At 44.3% G+C, this 15,437-nt stretch overlaps 1 protein-coding gene across 13 annotated transcripts in view; it reads right to left on the reverse strand.

Moving 5' to 3' along the window:
• Nucleotides 1-629: 629 nt before the first annotated feature.
• Nucleotides 630-15,437, reverse strand: part of LOC108631000 (SLIT-ROBO Rho GTPase-activating protein 1) — a 57,258-nt gene continuing 42,450 nt past the window's right edge. For 6 of the 13 annotated variants that reach the window (XM_026818840.1, XM_018034645.2, XM_018034680.2 and 3 more), the window contains 12 exons: nucleotides 9,238-9,421; nucleotides 8,918-9,083; nucleotides 8,584-8,808; nucleotides 7,876-8,004; nucleotides 7,414-7,635; nucleotides 7,063-7,338; nucleotides 6,392-6,987; nucleotides 6,089-6,310; nucleotides 5,942-6,012; nucleotides 5,678-5,858; nucleotides 4,960-5,236; nucleotides 630-3,283 (listed from right to left, as the gene is read on the reverse strand). In XM_026818840.1, the coding sequence (XP_026674641.1) occupies nucleotides 2,258-3,283; nucleotides 4,960-5,236; nucleotides 5,678-5,858; nucleotides 5,942-6,012; nucleotides 6,089-6,310; nucleotides 6,392-6,987; nucleotides 7,063-7,338; nucleotides 7,414-7,635; nucleotides 7,876-8,004; nucleotides 8,584-8,808; nucleotides 8,918-9,083; nucleotides 9,238-9,421 (3,575 nt within the window). In that variant the 3' untranslated portion in view covers nucleotides 630-2,257. Of the gene's footprint in view, nucleotides 3,284-4,959; nucleotides 5,237-5,677; nucleotides 5,859-5,941; nucleotides 6,013-6,088; nucleotides 6,311-6,391; nucleotides 6,988-7,062; nucleotides 7,339-7,413; nucleotides 7,636-7,875; nucleotides 8,005-8,583; nucleotides 8,809-8,917; nucleotides 9,084-9,237; nucleotides 9,422-11,241; nucleotides 11,587-11,840; nucleotides 13,505-14,064; nucleotides 14,580-15,437 lie in introns of those variants that run through there. The other 7 variants (XM_018034721.2, XM_018034730.2, XM_018034689.2 and 4 more) reach the window with 5 other exon arrangements.

Genomic DNA, 15,437 nt, shown 5'->3' on the forward strand with positions numbered 1-15,437 from the left:
CAGTAGCGTTCTTCACGTGCGAATGGTGCGGATACGGATCATTGAATCCATTGAATCCACACGATCCACACCAATCCACTGAATCGTCACTCACACTGTTATAGAGGTCCTTCTGGTTCTGGTTCTCGTTGCGAATGACCACGTGAATGGGCGCGCTGCTATGCAGCCTTTCGAAATTCGAACGTCGTTCGATTCTGATCAAGAAGAAATGTAAATTGTTTTTGTTTTACGTTCAGTCGCGATTGATTAAAACCGAGACGCGTATCAGCATCACTTTTAGCTCCAGCATAGTACTATCCTATAAAACTGTTAGTTTCTCGTTTTCTAGTGTTCCAAATTGGATACATTACGCTACCGTTCAGGATACTCTTCGGACATTTGGCTTCAATTCTAGTGTTCGGTCATAAATATTGGTTCGATACAAACAGGAATATTACGTTCCTGTACTACATGATTCGTACAATCGAAATTAATTAACGATCGAATTTCCTCAAATCTTACAACACTGCTCCTCGGAGCCTGCAGTAATAAAATTTGATAAAAGAAAAATACGTATACTTACCGTACATAAGTCAGTTTACATAACGTGAGAACTGTAAGAGATTAGGATTATTTTATAAACATTTAAGTCTAGCCTGCATAGTTCTTTATTGAAGTCAATATTAGTAACTGATCAATAACGATGGATGAAATTAGGCTCTTATATTCGCACGAATGGATACTATAAATTACACGTTAAATTAACCGATGAAATTAACAAGTCAGCATGAGGCTGCGTTTATGGAAACTGGAACGATCGTTGAAGTGCAACTCTCACCACTGGAGTGAACTACGTATGTACGCAGGTAAAAACGAACGCATCGTAAAAGAACCAGAATCCTAGCGGTCGTATTCGTGTGATACACGTTATGATACAATTGAACGAAAGACGATAATCCACTGGCTTTGGTATTTTCTTATTGCGGTGGGTATAATGTGATAATATTTCGTACTAATACTTGATCAGTAACTATAAAGAGTATTACGTTAGTCAACCCTCTAACTGAATTCATATCATCGCTCGTTAATTTGTGGACCGCGCTTGTTTATAACGCGCCTCGAATGATTTTCCATCCGATGTACAGTTTATTCGTAAAATGCTTTGCATATAGTACCACGTATACCATATGCATATTATTCGATAAACGAGTACAATGGTTTTTTTTTATATTGGATACGAGGAAGGGGCATGAATACGTTGAGGTGTTACATCGCTTCCTTCCTATTTCGTTGAATTTTTTTTCCACAATAAAATTATCGATACATATCTAAAACTGACGTCGAACCGTTAAATATTCGTGCATTATTGTACACTTATTATTCTCGAATATATCGAACATCATTGTCGTATAATTCTTATTAAAGACGTTCGTGACGTGTTAATAATGTTTAATATAATATTAATGATGATGATAATAATAGTAATAACACAGAACTGATGTCCCGAAATTATCTCACTCATCCTCCGCGAGGAACAAGCTCCTGAAAAAGGCTCTGTTTCTTTCCTTTTCTTTTTGAAACTCTAATTCACTGGCGTGCGCTTTAAAGGAACATCGAACACGTTTGTTGCAATCATACTGATAACACGAAGAGAAAAGAATTCCTTGCAATAAATTACATATCGTCCAACGTACAAAATCATTTTGCTTTTTCTCTTCGTTTCTCTCTATCTCTCCCTCTCTCACACACACGCTCTCCCTCTCACGCTCTCCACGAACAACTACTTAATCTTGAAGTTGAAAATTTTCATGCTTTGTTTTTTTTTCTTTTTTCGATGTACTTTCTCGCTCACACATTTCTCGCATCGTTTTACAATCGTCGCTCGATGACTAGAAACATCGTTTCGCGGGTCATTTGGTAAAAAAATTATGCGAAAATGGAAAATAGTTGTAGAAAAAATAAACTCGGCCCGAGGACAGCATCGGATCTTTCGTATAGCGGGGCGCACAGGTGCGCGGGAAATCGATTACAATTCGCACCTGTGTTCCATGACGATGAACAGATGCTGTCCGGCTTTTCCTTTCTTCTTGGGTAAGAGTAGCTAACACACTTCGTATCCTTGCGATTTGGGCGGAGTGACTGGTCAATGGAAAGTCAGTGGCAAACACACGTCATCAAATCGTACTCAAACACGCATAGATCGCTGAAAATAAATTATTTCCACGCTGATGAAAACTCACATGTATTTCTCTAGCATGCAATGTACCCTGGGCAGCAATTAATTGGTTTGTTCAGCGCTCTGCGCCTGTTTCTCGATTTTCCTCGCGAGCTCGGGGCTCATATGCGGATGCGGGAACGGCAGCACCGGTTTCCTGAGGATCGTTGGCTTCACCTTTATCTGCGGCTTGAAGGAGGACACCTGACTGCCGCCGGTCAGGTGCATGTCCGCGAACTTGGCAACTATCTTCGGCGTGGAACGTGGAGGGAGCGGCGACTTCAACGGCATCGAATCCGACAACTGATTGGAACTGGCCGATCTGACGATCTCCTCAGTCTCTTGCTCGGGCTCGTTCTCAGTATCGACGCGTTTCAGTTTCGACGCCTCCGGATTCGACTTCGTGTTCTTCTTCAGAGTACACTGGTTTTGTTTAGCGAATCGTTCCGCGGCCGTACTCATGTCGGGAGACTCGGGTCCTCCCGTAGGCGACGTCGCTGCCTCAGCGCGAGACGGTTGTGTAGGCGTTTCCTCGTCGGAACTGCTCAAACTGCTCGACGAGGCGGATTTCTTGCTCGCGTCCTGTGCCGACAGCGGCAGATCCATCACCAGATCCGGTGTGTGCTTCTGACGCATCTCCCGAAACTCTTGAGAAGTACGGAAGAGCTTGTGATTCGGAGCCGCAGACGGATTTAACTGTGTCTGTGACGTCGCTCGTCTCTGCCAGAGCTCGCGATTCGCCGAGAACGTCGGTTGCTCCAGGAGTTCTTCCTCTTGAGAGATAGTGCCGGTTTGCATAGTATTCCCCGTCTGTTGCATCGTGTCACCCATACTTTGCGACTTCCAGTGTTGTTTTCTGCTCGTCCCACGTTTCCCTCCGTCCAGACTCATCAATGAGATACGTTCCATGTCCTCGCCAACGTCCTCGCTCCGTTGCTGCTGCTGCGATGAATCGCTGAAGTCTGACATTTTCTCGTTGTCCACGTTACCACCGACTATGATCGGCGTAGCATCCGCACGGTGATCCGAAGCGAAGGCGTGCTTCTCCTTCTCAGGTGTAGATACCATCGTCACTCGGGACGAGCATTCCTGAAAACAGTTCCGACTGTGTGAGAATGATTGTAAGTTCCGACGTAGATGGTCGGAGGAAAGCTTTTGATGGCGAAAATTAATCTGTTACGTAGTGAATGGGGAAACTACTGACGCTCTCCGAGTTACCAACCATGTTTGTTGCTATGGAATAGATATTATTTTCTATGTTGTTATTGCGTATGTAGGGTGCCCTGGAATGTTATCACAATCTGTTATTTTCGTAGACGATTGACCAATGGACAGACTCGACTTATGAGTAGCGTCAACTTTTACAACTTGATAATCCGACTTCGATCACTTTTCACGACATATTTGACTTAATATTAACACAGAAATCGAAAGAAATTTAAACGTGTACAGAAGATGAAGATATGTATATAGGTCTGCAATCCATATATTTGCATGCATGAATATGGAGGCGAGGAAATGAATAAACACAAGTGCACAAAGATTGATATATCCATACCAGGGTAGAATTAAAAACTGCTCGTAAAACTGACAATGATTAAGGATGAATACAAGCAGGCAAACATGTAAAACACGTGACAGTCGCCTTGCGCTGATACCTATCTCTCTACGGATGCCAAAACGACAGAGTTAATTATTAATTAACTGGTCTGGTGCGAGGGGGTGAGACACTTGTTTACTCACCTAAAAGCCAAAAGATTATCCGCCGGATAAGTAGACTCTGCGAGTAGCATTCCATTTTGGTTTCATCTATAGACTGAAATTGTTTTACAGAATGCTAGGATTCACAAACCAACTGAACTGTTAAACAGAGGCACTCCTTCAACGAAACGAAAAACACAAACGACAGAACCACACGACACTTGGCAGCAGTTTTATCGAACAGTTTTTAGTCCGTTTCGCCCACTACCTACGTCAATTTTTTTTTGCTCGTCAACTAAATGCTGACTAAACGTAAATCTGGAAAAACCATCCCAACTATTAACATCGAGTCAGTCGTTATCAGTATAAAAAAATGTATGAAAAATTGAACGCCGCAAGACAACAAAAAGGACACAGGCGACACAAGACAAAGAGACCAAGGCACATGCAGCAACAAACACGTATATTTCTATTTTATTTACAAATATATCGTACAAATGATTACAGCTAATCGAGATAGTACCACCTCGATGTAAACTAAACTTAACATAGCCAGAGATTCACGTCTCCCGCTTCCATGGGCCTTTTACTATATGACGAGAATCGAATCTTCAAACTTTAAAAAAAAAACTGCACTGTTTCTCGAGGTGTGAAAAAAAAGAAAAAAAGAATACATATGACAATAACAACGTGCGTACAAAAATTTACATTATATTAGAACCACCCGTTTATTTCCTGGTTTAAATAAACGAGAAATTCTACGAATAGATTTTGGTCCCACGACTTAAAGCGATGCTGCTTTCCATTAAAAACGCGTGATGTGTAGGCAAGAGTCTGCGCTTTCCAAAACAGCGAATGTGCATATCCCGATCTTTCTCGCTGCTGTTGCGCTATCATGAGGAAACCGAATTACAGCACAATAGCCATGCACTTGTGCTTAAAAAGTTTAAAATCTTCCGAGTGCGTTGCGGAGAATATACAAGCAGACGAATGTATGAAAAGATAAATTAAAAAAAAGGGGATAATCGAACTAGGTGTTCATACTAAACGGTAGTTTCCAGTACCTCTCGACTGATGATCGGTTGCGCCGACGAGATGCACTGGACATTTGTCACGACTGCCGGAATAACGCCACTGTTACTGCTATTGTCTGTTGCGATTATGTTCGTCGTCGACTGAACGTCGGACGTGGTGCTGGAAGACCAAGTAGCCGGATTCCCGGTCGGCCCCATCAGCGGTGAATTGTTACTTGAAAGAATACTATCAGCAGAGCTGGAAGTCCTTCGTCGCATCGATTCTTCGCTTGACGACTTCAGGAGCTCCTTCTCTCGCTCCTCATCTCTAAACAGACGACAAAAGTCTTTTTATAAAGAGAAACTAATAAGAGATCATATTACGGCGAGCATAGGCAAGCATTTCTAGATTTCTAAAGTAAAAATACGAGTAAGCAATTTGTTACACAAGTTGAATACCAATACGTGTTCCCTAACAATAAAAGTCCCGCGATAGTAGAGTTAGAATGAGACAGAGTATGATGTGGAGGATTCGGGATGTTTACGTAGGAGGAATTAAAAAGGATATTAATAAAGAAAAAGTATCTGATGCAAAAGCCTAGAGAAGCATCATCTTTCTTTTACTCAAAGGCAAGCACATTTGAGCTCATCCAAGCTTCGTTCCCTTTGTAAATCGTTCAACTCAGCCACTAAGTTCAGCAACTAAGTTTAACAGAAGGCATTCTCGTAGGAAATAATTCACGACTGCGTGTGATTAAATCGCACTTACTTTATCTTGATCATAATATATTTATCGGGAATAAGCCCCTCTCTACCAGCCAAGGCACCTCGCCACCAGTCATTACTGACTTGTGTGTATAGAGTCAAGGTATCTCCCTTTTTGAAGCTTAACTCTCTTTCGGACCTTGCATTGAAATCGAATTGTGCTGTGGCTTCGAGGTTTTCCGATTCTGGGAATACACAAAACGAACGTAGATCGCGCTCTGCTGAATTCCGAATTCAACCAAGTGAGAATGAATGCGGTCTCACTCACCGTCCTCGGATGGATACACCTCGGAGTCCATGTCTTCCTGAACCTGCTCCGTTGGCGAGTCTCCCACGTCTCTGCATTAAAATTGTTCGTTTCAATCATTTATTAGTCAACAACATCGCAATCTACGTCAAAAAAACTGTAACTTACACGTCCTCCGGCTCCCTACTGATGTATTTCTCGTACTGTGTACCTCCGATGTCGTCTGGGAATATTTCCTCACAGAACGTGATGATGTTCTTGATAAGTTCGTTAACCTGATTCTGGTACTGCACTTGGTCCTTGTCTTCCGGAACAGGCACCAATGTGGGACCGAAGCAGATTGCCAGATTGTACGGGTCCATCATGTTCTCATCCGAAAATTCCGAGAGGCTGTTGACGAAAGAAAGAGATATATATGTATATATCATTTAAATATTATATTATTCTGAAATCGAAGAATAAAGTACATACTGATTTAGAAAAGCAAAGAGGTAACGCATTACTATCACGACTGGCCTTGGAAGACTGGAGATCAGTTCCTTCATCTTGCTAACGAATTCCTGTTTCGATTCCAACTGTGCCAATTCCATTAGATGCTCAAAATATATGATGGGGAATAACGGTTCCCTGAGTTCTCTGAGATAGAGCTTAAACACGCCGGCTACGCTGTTAATATCTGAGGCGTCGGTGACATCAGCCAACGGATCTTCTCCCCTTTCGAACCACTCCCGGAAGTTGTTGATCTCCACTTGGGAACCAGAGACGCGGAATATGCCTTGATGATGAAGACCGTACAGATTGATAACTCTGATACAACTCTTCATAATCAGCGGTATCTCTTGATTCGTGCTTTCTAAATATTCCTCTAACGAGCCGCCGAACAATTTTGGTTGACCGTTCATCTGCAGCCGACCGATTCGTTTCCTTCGTGCTTGCTTCTGTTTCGACGCCGATATCGATGGGTTCGGACTGGCAGTGGAGCCATCCAACAAACTTTGCCGTATATATTCTTGCTTTGCATCTAACCTAGCTATTCTTGAGGTTCCAAGAAGATATTCCCTGAATTTCTGTAAGAAACAAGTAAATATTCGCTATTCTGTTGGCTAGAATCGGAGGTCTGATTCACCTCGAATCACACTTACCGTGAGGTAGAATTCTTCAGTTTCCTGTCTATCTGCTCTGAGCTTGATCTGTACCGTTTCCGGTGGTCTGGAGGTGGGGACAGCATTATCACCGAAATACCTGGAGCAGTCGTAATCTTTCGCGGTTAACATCTCTAATAAACTCGCCTCCGCCGTTTCCAATGTTTTCCAAACTTCTTCGGACTCGGTTCTAAGCGACGTTAGTCTCTGTTGTAACTGGGATAATCGTTGCTCCATTTCGGCATGCAACATTTTTTGTAATTCTGGTTCAGGAGACTGCAGCAAAATTTTTATGTCAATAGTCTAAATTGTCCGAACGCGATCTAGAGCCTAGAAACAGTCTCCACTCACCTCATCCCCTCGTTGTCCTTGGAATTCGAACTTCTTAGGAATCATGAAAGCGGCGTGATGAGATTCCAAGAATCTCTGCTTATCCGCCCTCGAGTCTAAAGCACCGACACAACTGGCCAACTGTTCAGCACCAGATTGCAGCGAACGCTGTCTACCTTCCTCTGCGCTGCAATGCATCAACAACGCTCTCGCGATGCAATTGTGAAAGCCGAAATCCATACACTGAAAATTAACATCAATTGCCTGCTAACTACAGAAGCCGATTAGCGGTATCAGACGATGCTACACCTATCCAGTGACCCACTATTGAGTCAGGTGTACGGTATCGAGAAGCCTGTGTAGTGCCGCGCTGAGTCGCATGTTTAATCGGTAATTAGTACACAAATCGCGTACCAAATATTTGACTACTTTCTAGTTGCCTACGTCGAGGCATACACCAGAACTATAATGAATCATACTTACGTCGATGAGATCCGAAAGGTCGTCGACGAAATACTTGTGTATTGTCGTGTTCGACGCCTCGAGACACAAGATGTACTCGTTTCTCGCTTGCAAGGCCTTCAGCTTTGCCTCCTGGTACTTCGCTTTCCTCTGCACAGAACAAGAACCACTCTCGTGAATTCAATCGATCTTTATTTCGATTTCTATTTCCAGTGAGCCAATACAATTCATTAATTCCACCCCTTAGACTAAACACCTAAATGGGATAATTGAAAGGGGTTCTCTAAAATCATGAAATTTTCACGCGGCGCGATGAATGGAAGCCCGCTTTATTCACCGCGGAACGGCCGGTTCATGTATACTCCGTGGAAGAAGAACATCGTGAGGGAAATCGATACTCGCGCGTCTAGAAGTACACTCGACCCCTCCAGGGTCAGAAAGTCAGAGAAGAGAGCTCGGCTCGGCGGAGTAGAGAGAATCGAGAAACGCGAGTGAGCACCCGCCGCGGCGACCTGGCCTTGATTTCTCATCATGTCCTATCTCAGCCATACGCCGGTAGCAGGTGGAGCCCCTCACTCGGCTCGCTCCTCCTTTCAACGCGCGCGTGTTGAGCAACAGAATTGTGCACAGATTTTTTATTGAATCTTATTGGCAACGAATCGGAAAGCGCACTCCGTATGAAACGTGGGAAAGAAATCTCCATGGGTTTTTATCTCTAGTCTGGCCTACCTTGTTCACTTCCTTTTCCATGAGCTTATACTTTTTGCTGCGCGCGAGCTTCTCGGGCGGGGCATTTGCCACTTCGAGCTTGCTACGCTGTTGTTCCGCGATGCGGAGCTTCGTTTCCGCTTGCCGTGACCCTGTCAGGTACGCTTGATACGTCTTCATCGCGATATGCAACTCGTCCAAAACCCGGAGGATCTCCTCATGCGTCTCGTAGCCTATTTCCCGGCACTGAAATCAATGCCATCGTAACCTTTGACTCGCCTGCCGTTTAGGAGCTATTGATACGCGCGGAAACGAACAAATTCATCGCGTGCTGAGGGAATCGATTTATACTCACTCGTTTGTATATCCGTTGAACGTCTTCCATCACCTGGTTGAGACGGCCGACGAGATGCGTGCTGTACACTTCGGACAGAGCTGCGTGATCCCTGCTTAAGGACTTGGTCTCGCTGATAAGTTGCTGCCAGCAAGCATAGCTCGAGAATAGGGGCCACTGTTCTCGCCTAGAAATCGTGTACCGTTAACATGTAGCGCTCGAAAGGGATCGAAAAAAGCGATGCAAAACGAAGGAGACTGATTCCTCTGAGAATTCGCGATAGAGGCGTAACAGAAACTAGCGCGTCGGCTTAAAGAGATAAGATTGGGAAACACATGTACTTTTGCTTCTGCTCCTTGTGTCTGAGCTGTATGCTTCTGGCCAACTTGTCGAGGGACTTGCTGTAATCGAGCTCGAGCTCGGCTCTCTTTCGAAAAAAATCCTGAAGCTCCGCCACGATGGCGACTTGGGCCTCCATCCTGATGTCGAGACATCTCAGCTGTTCGTTCAGCTGCAGCCGTATGTCTGAAAGGAGTACAAATAAAAGACTCACCACTGGCTCTTTTCGTTTTTCGTTAATCGATCGCGATCAACCGACCGACCGACCGTTTCACCGCGATTCGCGTTTCGTGTTACCAACGCATTTGCCGCTTTTGGGACCACTGGAAAGGTCTTATATTCTCTTTTTCTCCACGCACACCTGCCTTCTTCGACCGCTTACGATAAAATTATGAACGTCAATACGTCTGTATATCCGCGAGACACTGATAAGCTACTTCTCTGTTTCGTGATATAAAGAAAAAAGTGTCACGTCGTATCTGGATTTGTACAACTCCCATTAACTTGAGGAATGACTAAATGCTCTCAGAAAGATGAACGAGACCCAATAGTGGATCGTCCAAACAACCACGTGTGTTCGCATATGGCGTCGGGTATTTTTTTTTTTAAGGGGGAAGAAGAAGAAAGCTGTTATCCCTCGGACGCCTCGTCGTATGAACTTGCTCAACTTTTTCTTCCCGATCCGAGCGTAGGTCGTATCGATTTTCCGCACTTCCGTGGCGTGTGATTCATTCCCCAAGTGGCCACGAGATTTTCGACCCCGCGTAGGGGTCGGAACGCATGAATCGCCCACACGCCTAACAAGGTAAATAAACGCACTTCGGCCTACGTATCGGGTGATTCAAAACCGGCAAAATTAATTCACCAAACGTGATCTAATACGTTTGACTGGAACTCTTTGAATGATTAATCATAATTCTTTAATCGGGTCTGGAAAGGAGTCGCCCGAAACGAATTTATCTGGACAACCCTGTATAATATTGATCGATCCGAAGCAACCGAAGAAGAAAACGTGAACGCGACTTTCGTCGAGCGGAGGAGCTCCAAGCTTTCCCAACGCACAGTGATGTTTGTATTGATAAAATGTTTATACGTTAATAATAGCCACGCATCCCTTTATGCTCTACATGGTTATCGACGTTACATAATCGACCTTAATAATAATAATAACGTGCAGCGCGAGTGCTCGATTTACACGAACGATCGAGTTAACAGTTCCAACAAGTTCCGTCCTGCGTGGGTCACCGGTGATCCACGGGCAGAACTTTTCGTTTTCAAACGCGCACACGTATCGGTATATTTTTAACATCGAAACGGATCGCCGTAGCTGGTTCGTGACACGCAACAAACGACGGGTTCACCTTCTACATACAAAGAACAAGGGACGCGTAACTATATTTTTCAAGGGAACCAAAAAATTGACGCCAGGCGAGATGAAACAGCTCGCCGTGGCTGACACGTAATTTAACATCTGCGACGCACATGTGTGAGATTTATTAAATTGTAGGTCACCGATGAACCACGCGATGATACTTCCCAGTCGTCACGTCGCTCTTAATGCAAATTCTTTTCTAATAATAATGATTCTAATCCCCACTGGATCTTAATAAGTTCGAACGTTGTTTTCAACGAAAAAGTGAAATCAATTCCAAGTCCATTTGCAACGCGAACAGTTCCCCCTACGAGCTGCATGCATGCATATTCATGACAGACGTGTTATTCAAAAAGTAAAACGAATTCCTAACTTTCACGCAGGATTTTCTATGAAAAGAGACCGAGTCAAAAGTTGCAAGTGGATCTAGAATTTGCCGGAGACACAGTTTTATCGGAGAAAGTGCGTCCGGTATTCAGATTAATACGAGTGCGTCTGCAGTTTCTTCAGTCTCACGATCGAGCACCGTTTTCTCATGGGAGAGGGGGATTTGGTGGTGTGTTTGTCGGATCAAGGGAACACGTGTGGAATAAATGGTTTTAAAAAACGGTTGGTAAGCGCCCGCGCCCTTTACCTTTCGTCGAAGCCTCCCATTCTTGTCGTCCAGCGAGCTTGAACATTTTTTCCCGCGTTATCCGTCCACCACTCTTCGATCCGGCGGCGATTATCCCTCGCCTCTCAAATCACTTCTCCTCTTTACTTCTCTCCCACTAGCATAAGCCGCGCGTAGAGATACCACACGCGGAATTAAAAGCGTTCGATCGAGAATCACGTGAATTTTTTCAAACAATTATAGCCGTGAACGAGACACGTGTCGTCGTTTATATTAAATCCTCTGGTTTCTGGGATCATGCTGGTCGCAGCTGAACCGCTCGTCGGGATCTTTGGCAACCCTCGGCCTCGACTGGTTCGCTCGCATCTAGATTTCATTGGCATTAGTCGACAAACCGTGAATTATGGGTTTCTGATAAAACGGCAACGATCGGAATTACACTGAGGAAGGGTAGACGAACAGAAAAAGCTCAGGGGAGTTCAGAAACGTGTCTGTATCTATAATCTGGGTCTACTCGTTGCAATGGTGAATTGGCGATCTAATCGAATACCAGCCGGTGGCGATGATGTGAGATAAATTAAAATAATAGTTATGGAGCGATAAAATGATCGACGAGAAACCTTATCTGTCCCAGGAGCGCGTGGAAATGGGTAAGCTCCAAAGTTGAACTCGCACTGTACAGCGACTTTCCGCAATTTACTAAAAAGCATTGACATTTATCTATATTTCGGTGTACAAATTACCACTGGTATCTTTCAACATTTACATGTATATATTCTCTTATCTGCGCCCGTTTGCGAAGTTAATACAAAGGTATCTCCTGAGGTAACGGTTTCCTGTTGTGCAACCGTTTATACGTAATCACACTTTGTTAGAAAAAATTTGTTAAGCCGTTAGTCGAACGCTGTGAAAATAACCCAGGAACAAAGAAGTTTTGGGCGATGGCTCCCGAAATTATTTGAGTGACTCGTCGGTCGGACAAAATCTGTGGAACCGTCTCGCGAGTCACCAGAGTGTGCGGTCTCGTAATCGCGTGCAAGAAAATTGAAAGCGCGGCGACATGAAAAAATGTTAGCTCCTGTGCGCTCCCGTTATAAACTGAGAAAGGATTCCGTTAATAGAATGCGAGCACGGGCCTAGCTAGATACGCGGCCGTGTTGAAAGCTCACGCTCCGCAATTATCGGATCTGGTAGGCCACAACAGACAATGATGCATGTTGTGCGTGAAGTTCTCAAAGAACACGATCAACACACTGTTTTCATAGCGCGATGACCACGCAAAGGATTATTATTTTTAAATTATCGCCCGTGGACGGCCTTAATAGGTCTCCTCTAAGACGACACTGATCAAATGGGACATTATAAAAGAGTGATTATTATTATAACTTTCATTACTACCTCGTTCATCGCTACGCAATACAAGAAATGTCAGAACACCCGAAGAAAATAAAATTCTTCCCTGGTCAAGAGAGTTTGTTTTCATATGAGGAATCGCATAACTGATCTTCTTTATTGTGCCATAAATCCGGTTCGATCTCTTTGGTAATAATAATAGTTCTATTTCTCTAACAACGTACAGGTATTTGTTAGTGTAGTAGTTCTCGATAAAGCAACATTTCCAGATTGTTTGAAGAGGAAATAAACGAACCGGAAAAAAGCATTATAATACGATTATGCTCGTATTACGAATAGCCAATAAAAATTGCTTCTTGTAGTAAATAAACATTTGCCCTGAATAGTGCTATGAAACCTCTGCTTCTTTCCACACATTATGCAATTACGATTGAGATAAAAGGAGAACACGAGATTTATGGGCGAACCTGGTGCAAGCATGAAATTAGTTCACACAGTATCAATTTTCTCTGTCTTCGTTCAGGAAACAACCATAATCCGGTCTAGTTTCTAAATCCTACGCTCATTTGCATCTCAAATTCAACGATCGCTTTATCAATCAATTCGAATTGAATTCAATTTATTATATCGATCAATTGAAGAACGAGTCGGTCAAGTCTTCGGTCCCGGTTTCTACCCGACACCCGGTACGTGCCGGTTCCACTTCAATTGCGCGTAGACCGGCAATTACTCGGGACTTTTTACCTCGATTCGAGTTTCGATTCTATCGCAACGATGATTTCGCGACCAGCAACAGCGAGCCGATGCTGCCCGCTCGGAACGTAAACGTAATGGTCCCCGGATGACTCAGTGCACTTTTATGCACCGCGCGCGAACGCGGAGAGTTCACGCGCACAGGTGGCAATTCAGAAAGAGACTTGGTCCCCGTGTCGTTTACCAGATAACTGGGCGATGGATCATGGATCGCCCGACGAACTCGACGGTTCATGCAAAACCGCGAAGACGCGTCTCACTCGCGATTTGTCGCGCGAATCAGATAGATTCCTCGGTCCGTTCACCGAGACCAGGGACCCTCCCGCTCGTAAATGTCACGTGTTTCCAGCAGCGAAACACCATTCAGGCCTCGGGAAATTTCACAACAACGACGAACTGCTGGCAAAGTCAGTTAAGTAGTCTCGCTCGGCGCATAAAGCGACCTTGTTTTGATTACCGAACCCGAACGTGTGTACACGCGTGCTCGCAACACGACCGTTACGTGTCTAACTCGGAGGGAGTTTATGTGCTAAATCGGTAACCTGCCGCACGATTTAACGGGCCTCTCTCCTCGCTCGCGAATCACGAAATTTCGCCGGATATCCTGCGAAAGATATCGACGCGCACGTGTCCCGATACGTACTGTCTTTATTTCGGACGGTCTAATGTTTCTTTTTTTTTTCCCGTGAACAAGGAACGATACTAGAATTCATTAGATGACGAATAATCTGTACTGACCGAGTGAACAATACTTGATAAGATAAAACCATTCATGAAACTCGTCGATACTTTATACAGACAAGAATAATGACAAAACGGATTTCTGATCACTGCACCAAATACTCCAATTGGCAGCTAGCACGGGTTCGTGACGAGCCAAGAATCGAGACACCATTTGTACGTACAACGAAGGAACGTTCGTACACAGCAAACTGTTGATTAGATCTCATGCACGAGATTCACCGGACCAGATCATTTCCTGTCGACACCCCAAAGTCCACTGGGTACGTATCGCTCACTCCGAGATCGTCAAGGACTCGCGCACGGAGACGAAATGGAACGGATCACAGAATTAACACGGTCTCCCGCGATTGGGACCACGAAAACGGAAACGTCTCGGAGAAATAACAGCGGGCCTGCGGTCTTGATCACTCGCGAGTACTTATATCGCACCAGCGATCGTGAGGAGCGAGGGACTTGGCCGCGTGAACTGACCAGTAAGGACAGGCAGTCGTTGCTTTGACTGTCGTTAAATTAACCACAATTACCAGCGAGGCCTACACGCACGCGCCTTCCTCTCTACGCCTACTGTGTACATTACCAGACGTTTATGTGTTCACCATGTGCACGTACACACATCCGTCTTAACTTTGCTCGACCGTATGCGAGTTTACACTTGCGCGAATGCCGTTCGAGCCAACAGCAGCAGCGATGATCTAGAACTACTATTGCGAGATTTTCGCGAACGATGTACAGATAAAGAGAAACGAGATTAATGATCGTTATCAAACGTAGAATCTATAACGTCCTTTGAAAAAATAAAGGTAGAGATAAAGTATCTGTTGTGTACATAGTTAATTTATGTTACGAGCTGATTCCGACTGCTGAACATTGGTCAGCTTCCTGATAAGAAAGAACGATCGCGAGGACGTTATCAGGAAGGAAAAGCAGGCCGCTTAGAAATGCATTTTAATCGCGAACGAGATTCTTGCCACGAAATTTAGTTAGATATCTGCCTCGTGGAGAAGTTTGGCTCGGTTGCTAATCCAATTTCGGAGACTCAGGCGGCATTGAACAATACACCGGACGAATATGTATACGTGATTCGGTTCGAGCAGATTTGGGGAAGGGGTGGACCACGGCAATTAACAAGTTAGTTGCCAATTACCGCGTTATCGTTCGCGATACCGTCGCACGAGCAAACCACGTCATTTGTGTAAACTGTTGACGGGTTTATTCAATTAATTTCTTTTTTTCAGCCACCGGAAAAATTAAACGATTTCGTTTAAGGATGTATTGGCTATATAGTCAATCCCAAAAGTTTATGCACTTTAGAAACACATTTTTTAAAAAGAAATCAGACGTCGGGAGAACATTGCTAATAATAAACA

The sequence above is a fragment of the Ceratina calcarata genome, unplaced genomic scaffold (assembly GCF_001652005.2).
Source record: "Ceratina calcarata isolate Rehan_Ccalc_2016 unplaced genomic scaffold, ASM165200v1 scaffold145, whole genome shotgun sequence".
Classification (NCBI taxonomy): Eukaryota; Metazoa; Arthropoda; class Insecta; order Hymenoptera; family Apidae; genus Ceratina; species Ceratina calcarata.